The sequence below is a fragment of the Lotus japonicus genome, chromosome 3 (genome assembly GCF_012489685.1).
Source record: "Lotus japonicus ecotype B-129 chromosome 3, LjGifu_v1.2".
NCBI classification, from domain to species: domain Eukaryota; kingdom Viridiplantae; phylum Streptophyta; class Magnoliopsida; order Fabales; family Fabaceae; genus Lotus; species Lotus japonicus.
The window spans coordinates 83,880,483-83,901,038 of NC_080043.1; the positions used below are offsets into that span (position 1 = coordinate 83,880,483).

The 20,556-nt window shown below is 36.2% G+C and overlaps 2 protein-coding genes and 1 long non-coding RNA gene across 4 annotated transcripts; 1 reads left to right on the forward strand and 2 right to left on the reverse strand.

Moving 5' to 3' along the window:
• Positions 1-567: 567 nt before the first annotated feature.
• Positions 568-2,300, reverse strand: LOC130742833 (uncharacterized). The gene is made up of 3 exons (XR_009021279.1): positions 1,942-2,300; positions 1,703-1,772; positions 568-851 (listed from the first exon to the last, which is right to left on the reverse strand). It is a non-coding gene; the product is annotated as an uncharacterized LOC130742833 (long non-coding RNA).
• Positions 2,301-2,677: 377 nt separating this feature from the next.
• LOC130746598 (ubiquitin carboxyl-terminal hydrolase 7-like) lies at positions 2,678-10,763 on the reverse strand. The gene is made up of 18 exons (XM_057599278.1): positions 10,607-10,763; positions 9,756-9,901; positions 9,541-9,576; positions 9,333-9,440; positions 8,247-8,347; positions 8,024-8,150; positions 6,944-7,003; positions 6,787-6,854; positions 6,305-6,355; positions 5,863-5,971; positions 5,390-5,478; positions 4,489-4,558; positions 4,287-4,367; positions 4,079-4,174; positions 3,487-3,535; positions 3,289-3,399; positions 3,111-3,185; positions 2,678-2,988 (listed from the first exon to the last, which is right to left on the reverse strand). The coding sequence occupies exons 1-18, from the start codon at positions 10,614-10,616 to the stop codon at positions 2,933-2,935; spliced, it is 1,443 nt and encodes a 480-aa protein (XP_057455261.1). The 5' UTR covers positions 10,617-10,763; the 3' UTR covers positions 2,678-2,932.
• Positions 10,764-11,705: 942 nt separating this feature from the next.
• On the forward strand, positions 11,706-19,360 carry LOC130746599 (uncharacterized). 2 transcript variants are annotated; one of them, XM_057599279.1, is made up of 12 exons: positions 11,706-12,121; positions 12,827-13,050; positions 14,127-14,194; positions 14,456-14,527; positions 14,658-15,004; positions 15,116-15,184; positions 15,264-15,352; positions 15,458-17,551; positions 17,860-17,937; positions 18,038-18,149; positions 18,910-18,966; positions 19,084-19,360. In XM_057599279.1, the coding sequence occupies exons 1-12, from the start codon at positions 11,822-11,824 to the stop codon at positions 19,132-19,134; spliced, it is 3,561 nt and encodes a 1,186-aa protein (XP_057455262.1). In that variant the 5' UTR covers positions 11,706-11,821; the 3' UTR covers positions 19,135-19,360. The 2 variants fall into 2 exon arrangements, with proteins under 2 accessions (XP_057455262.1, XP_057455263.1); XM_057599280.1 differs by having other exon boundaries at positions 11,708-12,121; positions 18,916-18,966.
• Positions 19,361-20,556: the final 1,196 nt, after the last annotated feature.

Sequence of the window (20,556 nt, forward strand, 5' to 3'; positions counted from 1 at the left end):
TAAATAGTTCATTTTATAGATAAATGTTAGTTGTTACTTGTTAATTGTTAATAAATTACTCTCATTCGATCCACAAAATTTGTTGTTTAAGGTTGTGACACGAAGGTAAGATAACAATTATTGATAGTATATTGTTACTAAAGTACCATTCTTTAATTTTACTAGTATCATGTGTAGCTATTAAATTCTTCTTAAAAAGAAAGAAATGTAGTTGGTTAATATGAAAGGTGATAAGTGAGATAAGATATATTAAATTAAGGTATAAGCGGGAAAAATTAGCAAAAACTACATTGATTTTCTAAAACAACAAACATTTTAAAATAATAAAAAAATGTCCAAAACAACAATCTTTATGAACGAAGGGAGTAGTTCATTTCCCTTAGCTCACTCATCCCACCCACCGAGTTTTATGTCACGACCCAAAAATCTCAAGCCGTGACCGGCGCACGGACTATCACCCCAAGTCCGGCAAGCCTTTTACACATAACCCGTTTATAACCAATTCACCAGGATAAATACGTCCGCATAAATTTAAAAAAAAAAAAAAAAACGACAGAGTCTCCTCTGTATTTCTGTAATCTCAAAATAACATAACCTGCTAAATAATATTCTCCAAATCCATAATTTCAGGAAAAGGTACAAAACCAAAATTCGACGCTCAGCGTCAACTTTTAAAATAAAACAATGCCGTCAACCCCAAACTAAAATCACCTATGACTCCCTATAGCTGCAGATAACTAGAGTCAAAAGAAAATAAAATAGCAATGAGGCCACCAGCCAATGGAGGCCTACCAGCAAGACAACTGACAATCTGAATCCAGGAACAGCCTGCTACTCAGCTGCTGAAGAATCTGTGGATAAAATAATAAAGGGGTAAGTCACAAAGACTTAGTGAGGATTTAACAACCACCATGAACAGGAAAGGGGAAACATATGAAGCACGAGTTTTTTTTCACTATCAGTTCAGAGTGGATAACATATATAATATTAATAAAATTAATAAGCATCAATTCAAATAAGAGATGATCAAACTGTCAGGTTTATAAATAACTGTTTCAATGAAACTGAATAAAAAAATTCATGTCAGTCATGTGAAAGCATTTAAAAATCAGAAATATAATTTAATAGGGTCACACATGTAGAACCGTGAGGCGGCTCCATCTCGTTGATAGCCCTCTCCTCCTAAGGGATGGCCTATCCGATAGGGGCGGCTCCATCTAACGGATAGCCCTTTCCTCTCTCGTATCACATGTCGAATCGTATTACCGGGGGAAGCTACATCTCGTTGATAGCCCTCTCCGTGCACTGGCGGCTCCATCTAACGGATAGCCCTCTCCTCCCGGAATCAATCTAACTAGGTGCACCTAGGCCGTTACCTCCGTTAACGGCTACGGGGTTCTATCAAGGATCCCCAAAACCGTTTTCTCAAATCAGTTCAAGTCTCATCAAGAGTCTCAAAATCAACTTTCCAAGTTCATAATCTCAGTTTCACATAATTTCCAAAATCAAAGTAATATAAATTGTTTTCTCATGTCAGTTCAGAATCAGACTCAGATCATTTTCATAAAACCAGTTTTCAGATAATTCACGAATTGTAAAGCATGTTTCCCCAATTTAAATAAATATGCAATATGCTAAAATAATCAAATCATCAGTTGTATAATTATTAAAAGTAAGTCACAGTGATTGGAAAATCACTCACAGCTATAACGAGCCAACTGGATCGTCCTCAGAAATTTCGCGACAACCCAACGAACCTTCACCCGTCGAATCTGAATCACCAAAATTAAATTTCAACCTTCAGCAACTATAATCTTATGTCGTACTACCCGTGAGCAACTACAGAAACCCCAATTATATACCTAAAGCCCTAAATAATTTTACCTTCATCTAACATACAGTACAATGCTAATCTCCAAATTTGTGGGTTGAGAAATATACCTTAAAGAAAATTAAACAATGCAACTTGAATGGCCAAGTACTCCTCTCTGCAACTCTGGTTTCCAAATATTATTCCCAAGGTCTCCCACGTGAATGCCAAAGCTTTCCAATTTGAATTCTTTCCAATATGAATGTGTATCTAATATGGTGGAATAACACTTCCTTCACTGTCACCTATCTCACGTGGGTACTGTAGGGTTCTTTTATTTGAAGAAGAATTGGAGTTGAAGGGAAAGAGATTGTCACAAGGTAGCGCACATGAGGAGAAGGATGGCGGCGAATTCAGAGAGAAAGAAATTGGGTTTCACTGTTTGCTAAAAGGGGTGTGTGGGGCTGCACGTTGCAATCTAATTTTTTTTTTCTCCTTTTTTTTTCTAATCTCCTTTTTATTAAAACAAACCAAATTAATATTAAACGGTGCGTTTCATTTTAAATAGTGATATATTAAAAACAGACTCTTAGATACTCCCTCCGATTCACAAATATTATTGTTTAAGGTTGTGTTAGAAAGAGTAAAATCATAATTATTGATAATACAATGTTATTAAAACACTCCTATTTAACATAGGGAGTATTTAGGAAAAATAAGCTACTCGATTTTCTAAATTCGGTAAATGAGTTAATGAATTTTAAATCCCGGTATATTAAAAAGAAGCTATTGGGTTTTAAAAAATTAAGTGCGTAAGTTGAAAAATACTCTCCTTTGGTTCCATTCATAAAAAAAGACCACACTTCGTCATAGGAATATAATTTGATATTCAGCTGCCTCTCAGGCTCAGACGAGTGATGGGAGGAGATTCAGGACAGCGCCCTTAACTTAAATCCGTATACATTCTTTAAAAAAAATACAATTCATAGTGTACATAAATTAAACAAATGAAGACTAACTAACAAGCATCAAAGTTCAAGGGTACAAAATACAAAGATCTCAAGACTGTTCTTTTCCAAAGTCCTTGAATCTGAGGTAAAACACCAAATGGACTCATCTTAGCTACGGAGATACAACACGAGCCTTGTACATGATTATATACGCCATATGCCAATCACCTAGAGATAAAGATGATTTTAACAAATTTATTAGATGTTAGCTCATACTAGGATCAATAAAACAAGGTAATGACTATATTTTTTATATCATAGTACAAAAAATTAATTCTGCATATGCTCACCTCCTCCAGATAGTTTAGTGATGTCTTCTTCCAGTCTTGGTTTGGGATTGTCATCATCAAACTCAATCCATTTGCCTGTTACGAATAAATAAATATTAATAAATATTATTACTTCGAAGACTTTGACATACACACAGGCAATCAATGGAAAATCATAAATTGGTTTCCTAGAACCAACCATTTTCTTGCTTGACCCATCCAACATAATGTCCTGAATCAGCACTTCGACCCTTGTGGGTCAACACAGCAACCAAATCATAAACTCCAGTCATCTGGGTTTCCTTTTCACCTGCACACAGAATGGAGAGTAAAAAGAAGAAAGATTGATTATGGAAAAAATTAAATAATTTAGCAGTAGAATGTTGCAGGTTTTTACCTTCCTCCATTGGAGCAACAGATGGCTCCCCTCCTCCATTTGATGATCCCTGAATCAACGAAAGAAGCAAAGTATAAGGGATTATGTTAACTTATGCACATTGAGGCATGTGTGATATATGGAATGGCGGATCCAAAGAATATAATTCGCTGCGTAATAAATGATCATTCCATTCAATGTTTGGAAGCTTCAGAAATGAAACAGCTTTTATATTTGGATCCGTGCAATCAAAAGTAAATCTAGAATTAAAAACTCGTCATTTATTGGAGAATGTTTTTTTTTCTTTACCACTTGATGATTGAAAAATGTTGCTTAAAAAACACGATTTTGTTTGTAGACAGAAAATCAAAGAGTACACAAATTTAACAGCACTTATAGTTGTCTATTTAAAAACATAATGGGGTGTTTGGAAAAGAAAAAATACATGGAGCATCATCCACCACTCTGAAGGAATGAGGTTCGATGCCCCAATTTAATTATGCAAAATGAAGTATGGGATGAAATTATTATTCCATACTGCTAATGCTAGCAAACATGGCAATCGTGGAATGGTATCACCATTGCACCATGTTAGGTTTGGTAGTTTCCTCACCTCAGCATCGGACATTTTTACATCATTTTCTTTGTGAACAGCGCTTTTCTCTTTCACTTTCAGACCAAGCTTTTTGCCTTCTTCATTTCTTAGGATCTGTGGTAAAATTTCCAAAATTAGATAATAGTCCCCCACCCATTTTACTAATTAAACATCTTCTCATTATGAACAACCACTAGACTTTCAAATGTCAAAACAATGTGGATACCTGTCTAGGAGTTTCCAACTTTTTACGAAGGTCTTCAGAACAAAGATCATATACATCCAACTCGAGAGGATAATCCACTTTCTGAGATAAGCAAGCGCAAGTTCATGGTAAAATATATATTTTTTAAAGCAAACATAAGCTTAGAAAGAAAATCATACCAACCCCCATCCCTACCAAAAAAAAAATAGTGAGTGAGCATTACCCGCAAAATTTTAGCCTTCTGGTTTGATTCCCTCTTCCAAAAAAAACGGACGAACTGAACAGTCAAGTACCTTGAAAAGACAAAATTTGAAAAACTCTCAGAATTGAATCCCTCAGAGCAATTAACACGAAACTCAAGAAACAGACAATCTTCATCTGAACTACCAATTGTGAGGTCTAATTCAGCCAAAACGCAGACTGGTATTTTGATTGACCTATGAGACAGATTACAAGTGATACCATAAAATTTGAACAACTCTTTCATATAAATTCTAAGGTGTATGGTAAATTAACTGAGCTTTGTTACTTAACAGGTAACACTATCCAGTATCCAAACTCAATTGTAGGAATTAAAATTTATTTTCAGAATACCTGAAGAAAATTGTCTATGCAGACTCAATTTAGAAACCTAACCTATCTAGACCTAACCAAGCAAGTCCTGCATCATTATAACAGAATCATACCAAGATGTTGACAGTTTACAATTATGATTTTGCCCTCATGTCTGCGTGGGTTATTTTTTCTTTTTTTGGGAGGGACGTGGGGGTTTACAAATTTAAGCTGGACAACAGAGAAAAAAGAAAGAATAAACAATTGGATTCCAATCATAGCCCCTGCTACAGATAAAAATCACCATTGGATTCCACTCACTGTCCCTGAATGGATTTTATACTTAACATTGTATCAAAATTAAAGCAAGTGGTTAGGAATTTGACGACTTCCACCTCCATTCATTATAATTCAAGTAAATTTCAGCACAGCGTAAAAGGGATATATCATATATGTATTACCCACCCAAAATACTCGTGAATAGGGGTGTTTTCCAACTAAAATCACATGTTCATGGCTAAAGAAAAAAATCAAGAAAACATAATCATAACTACAAAAAGTAGAATTTTAACCTTGGCAAGGCATTGATGTGTGATTCCTTCAAGTAGATAGCGCTACGGCCCAACACAGGGGAAGCCTTTTCCAACTCTGATTTTAATCCCTGCAAAAGTAAGCTAGGTTTATAATAATGGTGTAAGACTAATAAAGCATTAAACCAATATACGATGATCCCTCCCCGTGTACATAAGTTTGAGTGGTTTTCAGCAATCCAGTATATTATAGCACGTCCACTGATGCAATGACATATGGTTACAGCTTTATCAAGAAATTATAAGTAAAAACTCCGAGTGAATTGGGTGAAAAGGATGGAAAAAAGAGAGAGAAGGGATAGATAGGTCAAGCAACAGAGCATTAAGGATGAAAAAGCTAGTCAAGCAAAAACAAAACAAAAAAAATAGTGGTTTGACTACCCAGGAGAAATAACACCCTCAGTAAACAACACGCACACTGTTGTCAAAGGAAAGAGAGAAGCTTTGGTACTAACATGTTTTAGACCTTCATGCAAATGGTTCACCTCCTGAGATATGTGGCATTTAAGTGAAAATACAGACTCTGTTTCTGAGCTTTCTTCATTACTCTCTTGGCAATAAGTCCTAAAAATTTGTCAAAGCATCAACAGAAAATGAGTACATAAAGGGAAACAACTCATGGATATTGATTACCCTTTTAATGTAGTTAATAAAATAATGCAGAAATTCAATTTTGATTCATATTTAGTTGAACCAAGCAGAACACACCATAAAGCATACGCTAAAATGTTACATGAGGAAACAAATGTTTAGAAATACACAATTGTGTATAGAACACATGAAATCATCCCCAGAAAAGAGGTTGACAGAGTCATGTCATGGACTCATAATTATAGGCCTAAGCTACATTGCAACTGTAATTACGACAATTCAGGAATAATTTGCCTCGTGCCGTACCTACTAATAAGTCCTATGCCAAAATTGGCCTTCACAGCATCAAGGTTTTCACTGAAAAATAACACAAAACTTGTTAGAATTAAATAAATATTCAGAGCAAGAAAAGTGGACTATAAATAAACAATAAACAAGTATATGCTGATACAACACAGAAAGGGGAGTTTTATCGAATTCAAACAGTGCATGTTTAAGAACAGATCTAGAGCGCCAAGGCTTCTCACACAAACAACTCCTACTTCATTGTAATACAACATTTACAGGAACATAACTAACTCTCTACTCTCACAGAAACTGCCCTATGTGAAAGTTCTTCAGGCCTTGAAGTGTGTCTAGAAGTGTGAACTCTGAAGTGAGAAGTACAGAGAATGGAGATTAACTGTTTAGTAATTCAATGAAGTATGTGATATTTACTCTAAACAATTAACATTATTTAAAGATACTGCAGCAATTGCATTTAGTTGCCGAGAAATGCAGAAAGTTACCTAGAACCAGGGGATGTGAGAGACTGAGAAAGTGTGTAAAGAAGTTGGGTCCAACATTCTTCAGCATCCTGTTAGACATCATAAACTAAATGGTTAGGTATACAAATTCACAAAAGCAATAAAAACATGCCATAAGTCAGACATTCAACACATAAACCTGTTGCATGAACACTCCATTATGAAGCTGCGCAAATTGAGGATATTTTTTCCGCAATACCTGACAAGTGAAGTAGCAAATCAGGACAACATTTCTCCATCCCCCAAAATTATGAGTGCAGCAAGGGCAGAATAGTAACCAATCATTTAAAATATGTACATTATATATATGGAAAGAAATTTTTCAATATACAATGACAAAGAATAAGGTATGTGGACATAAAAGCTGGAAAAAGTGGCGAAGTATACACAAAGAATTAAAGATATATCTAAAACAACATTCGGAAGTGTCAATGCTCCACTTCAGGTGGTTATTTCAAAAATACAAGACTATGTTGGCAACAATAAAAGGGTGTGATCAATTTGCAACAAAGAACCACCATGTACATCAGCCTGCATAAACGGAACATTGGATAATTATGGGTTGACATTATGCCTTAACCAATAGCAGAGATATTGTGAAGACATCCAGATTAGTAAGTGACACCAGCAGATGGCCAGACAGGTAAATAAGGGCCATGGTAAAAGGCAGACCCAATGAAAAGACCTCAACTCCCAAGAACAGATGGTAAGCAGAAATCATTATCACCATTAAGTTGTGTCTGTTCACACAATCGGGGAAGGGACACTTTTTTGGACAATTCAACAACACACATACCCCGAAATTACTTTCCATGAAGCAAATAGAATAACTACCATAAATATGCAAGAAAAAATTGTATAACTACTCCTTCAAGGTGATTAACGCTTATATTTTATACCAAGCAAATTAGAAATCAATTAAATCACAAAATAAAATCCCAAACACAAAGGGTCCAGAAATATGTCTCTCCCAACTCCTAAGACCTTGTCAATTGAAAAAAAAAAACTGATTCAAAATGGATCAGAAAAAGAATTAAGAAACAGAAAATAATATTTATAACGAATACTCCTGTGCAATACCATCATGTTACTATGACTTCTTAAAATTCAAAAGAAAAAAGTTCTACCCAAAACCTTTCACACCATATTGGCATATTATATCTTTTATTAACAAAAATGGATAAATACATAGTTGTATAATGGAAACTAGATAAAGTACCATCCAAAATTGCATTGGCGCAACAGGCTTGACACTTTTATCAAGCTCATTGAATAAGTCACGGGTTGCAATGGTCAACATATGAGAAGACTGATCAACATCGGTGTTTCGTCCAGATTGTGAGTAGCTGGTCCCAAGAAATTTTACATATTGTTAATCATATATTAGTTTCAAATGCAGCAAATAAAAATGTAAAATTGTGTCCCTTTAGAAAAAGACTGACTCAATCAAAGCTGACTTCAACTCTGGCACAGAATGGAGGCATTGCAATGTTGAGTTCATATAACAGGTATTTCCCAAATTGAAAAGCCCAGCAGTATGCCCCTGGAAGAAACGAACGATCACACAGATTCCAAAAAAAGGATCAAATATAAAATATTCCATGGCTCAGTTAAGCAGAACTAATAAGCAATTAAGCAGAAAAATGAAGGAAAAAAAAATCAACATTCTTCGTACAATAAAGCCTACCTGATATCAATAGATATTATTTGACTGAATATATATTCTAGAACAAAAATGCATTTTGGTTCCTCAAAGATGATAACATCACATTTAACAACTAATATCATTTAAGTTCTCACAAAAACACTTTTTTTTTATATATCAAAAAATTAAGAAACTAATGAGTTTTCAGGAATTCAAAAGGGTTGTATTTTCAGGAATTCAAAGAACATTAAAGCCTATGTTTTTATACGAGTTTGAATAATACCAAAGTCAATCAAATTATAATTTCATTTTATATAAATAATATTTAAAACGAGTGTAATTACAGAATAATCAATATATAAATAAGAGTTTAAGAAAATGCAAATATTTAGTAATCAATAATTTGCTAAAATGATATATTAGAATATGAAAATAAATTCTTTAATTATGGACAAGCTGTTCTTCCTATAATTAAAACAAGCTACTCTCCCTTTCTAATGAGTTGTGTCTACTACGTTGCTTTTCATTTTTCTCCCTTGCAGCGCAGTGCGGCTATGTTTATATGAGTCCTTCCTTTTCACCCTCTAACTAACTTGCAGAATATAACATAAGAGAGAAATAAAAAACCAAAACAACCTTAAGCTGCTGCGGTTTTTTAATTTTAAAAACAATAATATCGAAAACTGTTTTTGAAACTAATTATTGAAAAGGTTTTAAAAAAACAAGGCCTTAACTTCTAAACTTTATAGATGACTGATAACATGAGGATCCATGCAAGATTACACATCCATTAAGAAACTTATGAATTCTGCATGTTAATCTAGGGCTTACATAGCAGTTATGAAGTAATGTTAATATACAAAGGAAAACAGCTGAAACTTACAACAGCAGCTACTTGCTCTTCTTCAGGAAGATCTTCAACAAAAACAGTCCCCTTCTCTGGAGACTTCACAATCTCATCAACTGTTCCCATCATCATTAGCTTCTGACCCTGCAAAAGGAGATTATTCAGGTCAATTAAATAAAAAGGATGTATGGAATATAGTGGAACAGTGCTGAAAAACACATTCTACCACCACTAAGGCACTAACCTCTTTCACTCCTAATGTTGACCAGTTAGCATCATCCTGCATTGCAGTAAAAACAACTTCATTACAACTTCGTTATTATACAGATATCTTTCATAAGAAAAATTCAGTTTTGATTTATTAATTGTGAAGAAGCAAATATCAAAACCAAATCAGATAAAACATGGTCAGCATCCGCTTGCTTATTATCACTATTACACTCAACAATCTATATTTACCTTTAAAAGGCCACCCTTGACCATAATTTTTTGTCTTTCAGGAGGGACTCCTGTCAGATCAAACAATTGGCACTTAAAAACATAAGGGGGCTGGGTAGTATCGATTTCTACATCTTTGAAAAGCTCCTTTTGCCATTTTACGCTTACTGCACATAAACATCCGAAGTCAGTGTGAAAATAAAACACACAAATGCATGAATGTATATTTGTATTATTATGCTGTTAATTAATAAAAAAACAAATTAATAATTGGCATGGAAAAATATAATAACAGTAAACTGAATTTCAAATCTTATGGCAAAACAAGGACCTCCTCCAAGTTATCCTAAAAAATCTATTTCAGTTCATTGCTGGCATACTTCAAAAAGATGTAAAAGAAGGCATTAAATTTGGAGTTCAAAAGAAGTTGAATGCAGCAACATCTGCACTTGCCAAAGTTTATATACTCCAAATACTCAATAATAATTAATAACAATAGATAAAATAATCCTAATAATAGAGTAATGAACAAGGTAACTAGAGAACAGAGAAGACAACCCAAGACAACACTAAAACCCAATTATCCAAGCTTAAACATAATTTCAAAAGGGAAAGCCATAAATCAAGCTCAAAATCTTATATCCAGTAAAAATTCCCGATGAACATAGATGAAATTGTTATTCTTTTGCAGAGTAAACAAACGCAGGAACATTCGGAACCCTAAATTGCCAGCGCCGCATCGTTGATTTCAAATACACAGCAGAAATCAAAAAACACCAGATATTGATTTTAAAACAAAAATTACGACGAAGAGGAAGCAATGAATCAATTGGAAAAAAGATGATTGAGGAACGAGGGAGGAGGTGGTGGACCTGTAATCATGGTGGTAGAAGGATCAAGAGGAGAAGAGAAGAGAGTGAGAAGAAGAAGAAAGGAACAAAGAGTAGTGAAGAGCTTTGCTGGCTTGGAGAGAGGGTGAAAAATAAACCAAACGTGCTGTGTTTTGGGCCTATCTCAGTTTCGGGCCGAGACGAGCCCCTGGCCCAGTATGAATGAAGTTTTCCTATAAAATTTGTAAGGCTTAAAAAAACCTTTTTTCCTTTAGAGAGAGACGTGAAAGCCAAAGAGGCAAACCTGTCGGCACACATTAGCTTCATGCGGGACATGACGGGAATTAACATGTCGCGGACGGGTGGATATATCAACTATCTCCACCGATAAAGCTCCCAAGTGTGGCGTCAAAGAGGGAGAATCCAAAGTCCAAATAGCATCAAGCTAGTCATTCTCACAAATAACATGCCGAAAACTCAAATCCCAAGCTAAGAGAATAAGATGCTTGATGGTCATAAACTAAGCTGAGAGCGCACAAGACCTATTAGAGGAGCCTGAAAAACCACCCTGCCAAGAGGCTGAGGCACTATGAATAAGACCACCAAATCCAATCAATTTTTATGCGCCTATCAAAGCTGCTAAGAGGCTGGTGGACTTTCTCAGGACGTGCATGGGAACTGGATGTTTGGCTTCCGTGCTTTTCACGAGCAAGGCAATGTGCTGCTCTCAGAAGCTTATGCGTTGAAGCATGGCTTGTTATTGGTGTGGGATCGAGGGTTTCAGGATGTGGTTTGTAATGTCGACTGCCGGGACTTGCTGCAATCGCTTCCAATTCTTGAGGAAATCAGAATGCTCCTGAATAGGGATTGGAGTGTAACGCTGCTGCATGTAAGCAAGGAGTGTAATGGACCAACAGACTAGTTAGCAAGGAAAGGGGCCACCACACCTACTGTTCCTCTTAGTTTCCTCCTTTGGACTTAGAGATCGTTTGTCTACTGTTTATTTTCCGTTGTATAAAAAAAACTAAAAAAATTAGTAAATTTCATTTTCATAGACCTAAATCCTAATCGATACAAAAAACATTTGTGGGGTATTATTGCAAAAAATTAAAAATCAAAATAGGAGGAGAATTGTTAACTTGAGAGAGAGAAGGGAAAAAAGGAAATAAAAACTGTATTATTGTTCATTGGGTGGTGATTAGTTAATTGTCACCAATTCACCATCACCTATTGGAGTTGAGGATTCCCACCGCAGCCATGTACGGCGGAGCCTCCAAACTTGGCCGTGGCGCCCACAAGCGCTCTTCCTTCCCCCCACCTCATCGCCCCTCCGCCCCCTCATCGGCCGCCAACCGCCTCTCCGTTGGCGGCTCCAACCGCAAAACACCGCCGGCTGTGGAGGAGAGTTTCAACCTAGTCTCCGGCACTGTCCCTCCCGCCTTCTCCATGATCATAAAGCTGGCGCCGGACCTCGTCGACGAGATCAAGCGCGTGGAGGCACAGGGTGGCACCGCTCGTATGAAATTCGATCCCAACCCCAACAATTGTAACGGAAACGTTAGCTGCTCTTTCTTCTCAATACCCACATACATTGCTTGTCAAAGTTTTGAAATTTTGATTCTAATTTGAAGTTTTGTTAGTGAAATTGAAGGCTAGCTTGTTTCTTTGAACTGCTATTCTGATTTGTTTATTTGTTCATTTTTGCCTTTTGTGATGTTCAGTGTTAGGTTTTTCCCCCTTTTGAGTTTATTCACTTCTTTTGAGGAAAAATGTCATTTTGAAGAGTTATGTTAATATTTAGCATTTGACAATCTGTTCACATTCATAGTTATCGATAGCGCGCGATAGCGGGCCGTCGCGTAGTGTAGCGGACCCCTGCCTGCGAAATCCCGCTATTCGCGGCCAATAGCGGCCTTCCCTTGTATGAGATTTCATTTTTGGGGTCATCCGCGACAGGCCGCGATCCGCGATTGACTACTATGTTCACATTATGGAAGTCATTCAGGATTCAGGAACAATTTTTAGTGCTATTATTTTGATTTTGATTTGATGGTGTTTATGTGATTTACTACTTTTTATCCATTCTTGAATGAAATTGACACTAAATTATTTGTGCTAAATTGCAGTACTGTTTCTATCATATACCAACTTGTGAAATTATCAATGTTTTTTTTATTCTAGATTGCAATTAAAATGCTATTCATACACCAACCAGTTTTTTTATCTGTAGTTTGAAAGGCCAGTTGTTTTATTTGGTGCTAGATTATTGATGTTGGTGGGAAGGAATTCAGATTTACGTGGTCGAAGGATGGTGACCTCTGTGATATCTATGAAGAGAAGCGAAGTGGTGAAGAGGGGAATGGTTTGCTTGTTGAATCTGGGTGTGCCTGGCGCAAGCTCAATGTACAGCGTATCTTGGACGAGTCAACTAAGAAGCAAGTCAAGATGCGGTCAAAGGAAGCTGAACTTAAGCTCAAGTCACGCAAGTAAGAAGCTGTTATACGAGTCTCCCCTTATCATGACTCATAGTCTTTTATTATTCTCTAAGCACTACGAAAATCTTGTCTTCATCTTGCTATTATCTTACATTCTCTCCGTCTCTTTTTCCTTGTTAATTTGTTACTGCTTGCATATGGCTTGCATCAATTTGAAAATGCACATAAGATATCTGTTAAAAATCATATTAATATATTTGTTAGTTGGTAACTAGTGGAAATGTCTCTCAGAGTATTGCACTCGCCTATTCAAATTTTAGAAGTATGCCATAAACCTCAAATATTATAACATTCAAGCAATTACTAGGGTAATAATACTGAAGCTTAGCTTTAAATGAAGTTTTCATACATTTCACTGTTTTCTATTTCTTTTAGGATTCTGTATGCTAGGGAAAATAAGGGTGAGAGGGTTCTGTTATCAATAACCTAACAGTTGACAGCTGTCCTAGACTCCTTAAAGTTAGTTGGAGCATCTAACTGAACTGGTTAGTGGCGGGAGCTCTATCAGAATTAGGATGAAGGATGGAGTGTCAGAATGTATAACTGCTGCCAGCTTATCACCAACAATCTTAACTGAATAACTGCATACGAAGCAAACCCACTCTAATGTTAATTACAGACGTCTAAGTTTCCAACAATTACAATCTTTTTGATTCAGAGTTCAGACCCAAGGATAGGAGTAACAGTCGATATTAATTTCCATTGTCCTTACCTGCTTTCCTTCCCTTCTGGTATAGTTATGTTAATTTTCTACTATGTAATGTAATGTAATGCAATATACAGTGTCGACAACATGCCGTTTTGACTTTATTTTTTTAAAAGGTAAATGAACTATTGATGATATTCTACTCAGCTATTTGACCTACAAATTTCTTGGTTTAGAATACATTCTATTTTTAGTGTTAAATTCTTGATTATCTCATCTGTATATTTCCTTAGCTAAATAGGTTGCTCAGGTTTCATTGAACTCAGTGATTGTTTCTTATATTACTTTCCTTGCTGTGATAATATATGATGTATGAAACTCTCTCTCCCAATTGACCATCTAATTATATTCTCTTTAACAGAGCCATTGTCTTAGAGCCGGGGAACCCACCTCTGAAGAGCCAGATAAAGGCATTAGCTGCTGTGGAGGGTAATTCTTCTTTTGCTTCTTGTACTCATGAATTAATTTTTCTATTTTTTTACGAAATCTTCAAATTGCTATTCTATTATGTCATTGAGCTGAGAAACTTGGAAAAGCTTTCTTGATGATGTTGGGCATGGTTATCTTCTTATTAGTTATCACATCACCGCTGTATTTTGTTCTGCCAAAGCCTTATAGTTTTATGCATTTAGTTTAATTGTGTTTCTACTGAACTTTATAACTAAATAGCTTTATACCTCCATTGTCCAGCTACAACCTGGAAAAATTACACTAAAAAGAAAGAGGCGGTACTTAAGAAACGGAAAGCGGAGACTCTTCCAGGTGATTAAAATTTATATCTTTCCAAGTTCTAACACTATTTCAATCAATCTTAAGTTGAGTATTGAAACCCTTCCTATAAATCTTTGTTAGCTCATGTGGTTTATTTGTAATGTCTGGAACTTTTTCATAGTTCGAGGCCCCCAAAAATCTTCACATAAACCTGGATTGACGTCAACAAGTACTACTACCAAGGGTAGACATTCTTCTCCTCTTCCATCTCCACCGGATCATATTGCTGCTTCACCCTCTCCACTGGGAGCTGTAAATATCTCTAAGAACCTTGATGATGCTGTGCCATCACAAATGATTCGCAAACAAGATACTAATGCTGTTGCTGAGAAAGAAATCCCTGCCAAAACAAGCAATTCTATGAGGAAGACACCAGGAGGCAAAGGAAATATTGGATTGAAGCCAATAGATTTGCAGGGCATGTTAATATCTCTTCTAAAGGATAAGCCATCTGGAATGACTTTTAAGGTGTTGTATAAAACCTAATATATGGTTCTTATTATTTTTTATTTTTAATATCTCTAATTTTTTTATTAATATAATTTAATATTCTTAACTGGTTTGACATTTTGGTTATAGTCCATGGAGAAAGCTGTTGCAGATACATTTCCAAATTCTGTGAAGCAAATTGAGGTCATTATAAAAAAAGTAAGAGGCAGGAATCTTTTGAGGCTATTTTTATATGATACAAATGTGATCTAACATTTCGTTTAATCTTGAACATCAGATTGCAAAATTCCAAGCCCCGGGAAGGTATATCTTAAGACCAGAAGTGGATTCAGAAAACTTCAGGAAACCTCAGACTGAAACTGGAAGGTACCATTTATTTTCACATAACATTATCACTGTGTACCGCTCTGCAATTGTGTCATTTATACGGGTCCTTCTATACATTTAAGGTTTATTCTCTTATTTGTACAGTTCTCTTGAAGACAATCGTAACCACATACCTGCTAATGAAGAGTTACATGATCAGAGATCAGTTCCACTGGGAGGCTTTGAGGAGAGAGTCCCCAGCGACAATTTGGAGGAAATGGTGCAAGTAGAATCCAAAGGAGAAGAAGAATTAAACCCATTGGAAAAAATTGATGCCCAACATACTTCACCTGATATTGTTGGTGACAAAAAAGGTTCTGTTCATGGTGAAGGGAAAGCAGGAAGCTCTAGTGACAGTGGAAGTGACAGTGATAGTGAAAGTGACAGCAGTGATAGTGCAAGTGACAGTGGAAGCCATAGTAGGAGCAGAAGCAGAAGTCCCGCTGGATCAGGGAGTGGGAGTAGTAGTGACAGTGAAAGTGATGCATCTTCCAGTAGCAAGGAGGGACTGGAGGGTTCTGATGAGGATGTAGATATTCTGACTAGTGATGATGAAAAAGAGTCAAAGCACAAAACAGAAGCCTCTGATCAAAGGATGTCTTTTCCTGTGCCAGTAAAATCTCCTGACAGGAGATCTATGCTGATCGAGGTTGATGAGAAGCGGGATGCTAATGAATCTGATGCTGTTGAGATTGAAAAAGACTCACCTGAGGAACGGGAACCTGAAATGGCTCCAACTACAGCTACCATTTCCGGAAAAGGTGGAAAATATGCAGAAGAGGGAAAACACTTTTCACCCGATCCTCAACAGCTCTGGGAGCGCCAAAATTATATAGAGTGTTTGTTTGATGAAAGGGAAAATGAGGTTAAAGATAGCTCAAGGCATGAACAGTCTGACAACTCTGATAAGTCATCTAAAGGTAAACATAAGAGGGGTTCTGATGTGAGGAACATTGATGGGAAATACGAACATACAAAGAGGTTGAAAGCAGGTAACTTGACTCATGAACCATTTTCTCGTGGTACAGATGCGCAGTTGTTTGAGAATTCACGGAAAATTTCTCCTGTCGAATTTACTGAAGACACTTCGAAGGGTCCCACTACTCAAGTGATGAATAGAGCTGATAGGCAAGGAAACTCCAATGTTGGTTTACAGAAAGTATCCAATCAAGCATTTCCTGGAAAATCTAGTTCAGATTTACCACAAACCGTTCAAAGGTCCTTTGACCAAACCCCTCTTGGAAACCCAAACCCATTGGAAAAATCAGATAAACATGGTGAAAGCATGGGGCACAGGAAAAAACACTCAAGAAAGGACTTTCATGCGCGTGAAGTTTCTTCTATGCAGAAAGATAAATCTCATAGAAATGCCCAAAATGAAGATATCAGTGCAGCTGGGAAAAAAATCCCCAAGAACTCCAGGGACGGTAGTAATGGAAGCAAACAGTCACTTTCCATGGATTCTAATTACCCAAAACAAGGGGAAATGGGTAGTAAGTCAAAGGAAGGCCGACAAAGTACCCAGTCGCTATTGGGAACATTCCCTACGGACAACAGGTTCAGTCTTGATAAGTCCCCTGTAGTTGATGGCCTTGGTGTCTCTCTTCAAAGAGAACCATCAGACTTGGAGTTAGGTGAATTTCGTGAGTCCACACCTGACGAAACCCATGTCACAAAGCAATTTGAGCGAAAAGGTCCATTTAAACATCTTGAAAACAAAAAAACTTCAGAGGACAGGAATTCAGATATTACTAAAGGAAAACCTTTTGTAAGTTCTAGTTTTCCCAGCAATTTGCAAAGCACAGATAAAAAGAACACAGAAAATCATTTTGATGATTCAACAAAGTCTCGTTCTAGAGTGATGCCGGCAGAATTTAATAAATTTAGAAATAATGAATCCGGGGTGAGCCAGGATATTGATTTGGATGGTCATACTGAAAGCAATAGAAGAGCACCTGCAAATGGATCTAAACAAGACACTAACCTTGGAATCAATTCCTATCCCGTGAAAGAAAGTAAAAGACAAACACCTAATTCATTGGAAGCGGTGGCTGATGGAGGAAAGGATTCTGTGTTTGCAGCAAGAAATAATATCGAACAAAGGAAGAGAGAATCTTCTTCAGATGAAAATAGCTGCTCTTATTCAAAGTACGAAAAAGATGAACCTGAATTGAAGGGGCCTATAATGACTTTTTCACAGTAAGTTTTTATTCTTTATTTTCTATTATTATTATTATAGTACAAATCCAACCTATTTGGAAATGGCCTGGTTTTTGTATTATTATTGTTGTTGTAAAGTGAGTGTTTGGATACATGTTGTGTTGCATGAAGTCCACAAACCAAGTTATGCAAGAAGCAACAACTTGTTGCTTTTGGCCCAATGTCTGTTTAGAGTTTCACAAAGGAAAACCAAACACATGTAGTAGTTGATGTGGTGGTAGGCTTCTTCTTTTAAGTTAATCACTTAATTTTTTGGCATCTCATATGTGTTTTCTACTCAATGCTAGATATAAAGAATATGTGCAGGAGTATGGTGATAAATATGATAGTTACTGCTCCCTGTACAAGATTTTGGAGAGTTACAGGTAAGCAGTGTTACAATTCAAAATTCCTTTGCTTTTTGGTTATATATTTATTTTGATTACTTGTCTGATGTTTTGTCTAACATTTCCCCATGATTTGTAGGAATGAGTTTCAACAACTAGGAGATGATTTAGTATATGCTAAAGGCAGGGATATGGATAGATATTATGACATCTTAGAACAGCTGAAGGAATCCTATCGTCGTTGTGGACCAGTATGTTTTCTTCAGCTTCACCCATTTATGCAGTATTTGCATAATAGTAATAAACTAATAATGCAACTGTATAGAGCCCAAATGTTCTCAGATCTTGTTTTCATATATTCTTGTTCTACAGTCAACAGTTCCGCAAAATTTTATGCCCTTCCTATTATATCTCGTCCACTTACGTTTCTGTTTTGATCATAAAGTTAAAAAATACTTGCGGTGTCCAAATTATAGGTATTTCAAGTAGTAATACATAAAGGTTGTGTTGACGCATGGATATAACAGAATTGAGCTACATGTTCTCCTCTGTTGTCTTTGATATCATTCTCAGTAGAACTATAATGCATCATTTTTTTTCACCTTATGTCCTATTTTGTTCTACTTTTAACACCAAACTGAACACACATTTCATTCCTCTTGTAACAAAAAAAGAAACTGAACACACATATATTCTATTCTGTCCTGTTCTAATCTGTCTACCAAAGCTAGCAAAATCTTTTAAGATTTTATTTATGTTGATCATGCATGAGCATGACACAAGATTAATCCTCTACTTGTTAGTCACGTGGATGTCTTAAGCTGTTTCATCTTTTAGTCACGTGGAGTTTAAACAAATTACTGATGTGATTTTTGTTTGAAGTTTATGTTTGAGATATTGGAGTTCTTTTTTTTCCCTAAAAAATATTTTCTCAAATGCTGCATGTGGCATATAAATTTTTAAGCTCTCCTTGTGTTTAATATCTATTTTCTAAAGTGGGCATGATGTAAGTTGCAGAGACATAAGAGACTGAAGAAAATATTTGTTGTGCTTCACCAAGAACTAGAGGTAATATTTAAATATTCTTGTACTTGATTTGGAATATTATTTATTTCTTTCTTTCTTCATAATTGTTTATTGTTCTTTCTTCATGTTTGTCACGGTTCTTTTTCCAATTTCGTGTAGAATATCAAGCTAAGGATCAAAGACTTTGCCCACTCATATAGTAAAGAGTGAAAATACAAGAGTACTATATTCATATACATAGAGTTGAAGCTGTTTATCAAGCTTAAACTTTTGGTTGTACATGAAGCGCAGTTGTGTAGATGAATTCTTTTGTAGATTGGAAGCTTCTAATACAAATTTTGGTAGAACGGTATATTGTACATGAATAAAATTTTGTAAATTGCTTTTGTGCATTGGTGTGACATATCTTTTTTTTCTAAGCTTGACCAATATGTTTTCATTTCCCTTTCTCCTTTACCTTGCTAGTCTTTAGACAATTCAAGAGAAATTTGAGCATTTTTTTTAAGTATAAATAGTGCAATTTCTTGTTTAAGTGTAGATTTTAAACAAACTAGCAATCCTTTCAATGCACGGGTGCTGCAATTCTTTACATATAAAATTAAATTATATTAACAATATATTTTAAAATTTTAATTTTAAATGTTAAAAAACTTTTCTCGCCCTTCTTTTGCAACTGCTAATAATTGATCTTGAACCAGATTATAAAGACTCAGTCATAACCTTGTTAAGATGATTTCCCAAAGACTCGGTCATAACCTTGTTAAGATGATTTCCCAAAGAAGACAAGATGAAGAATCTCATACCATATCCCCAAGACTCAGTCCTTGTCTGAGATGATCTATAAAGATTGAGTTCAATCACATAAGATTAGGTCTTAACCTTGTCAAGATGATTTCCCAAAGATGACATGAATAATCTCAGTCCATATCACAAAGACTCGGTCATAAGCTTATACAATACATTATGGACTTATTTATTGGTTGATGTTCATATTGTATTGTATAAACTTATACATCAATTCCCTCTTACACATTAAAATAATAGATTATTTAATCCACCATATAGATGATGGATAAGGCATGGGAAGAGTGTGATGTATAAACTACTTAAATATATTTAATCAATTGCCGCCACCACCACCCTCCACCGCTGCCGCCGCCACTACCACAACCACCACCACCACCATTACCAACATTTCTGCCACCACCACCATGCTCCACCACTGTCACCATCGTTCGTTGATATCGTCATCGTTATCGTCACTACTACCGTCGCAACCTCTACCACCAGCGCCGCCACCACTACCGTCGCTGCCACCACCACCACGCTCCACCACTGCCACCATCATTGTAACGTCATCGTTATTATCACCACCACCACCACTGTCACCTCCACCACACCCTCCACCACCACCACCACCCTCCACCACCACCCTCTACCACTGCGACCATCGCCGCTACCACCACTACTACCACCACCACTACCATTCCTCACCACCGCCACCCTCATCACATTCCAATACCACCACTACAATTCTCGCCGCCAAATTATATAATATATAACCAAACATTATATAGTATTAAAATTTTATCAGACATTATCCTATCGTGCCCAAATACAATCAGACCTTAT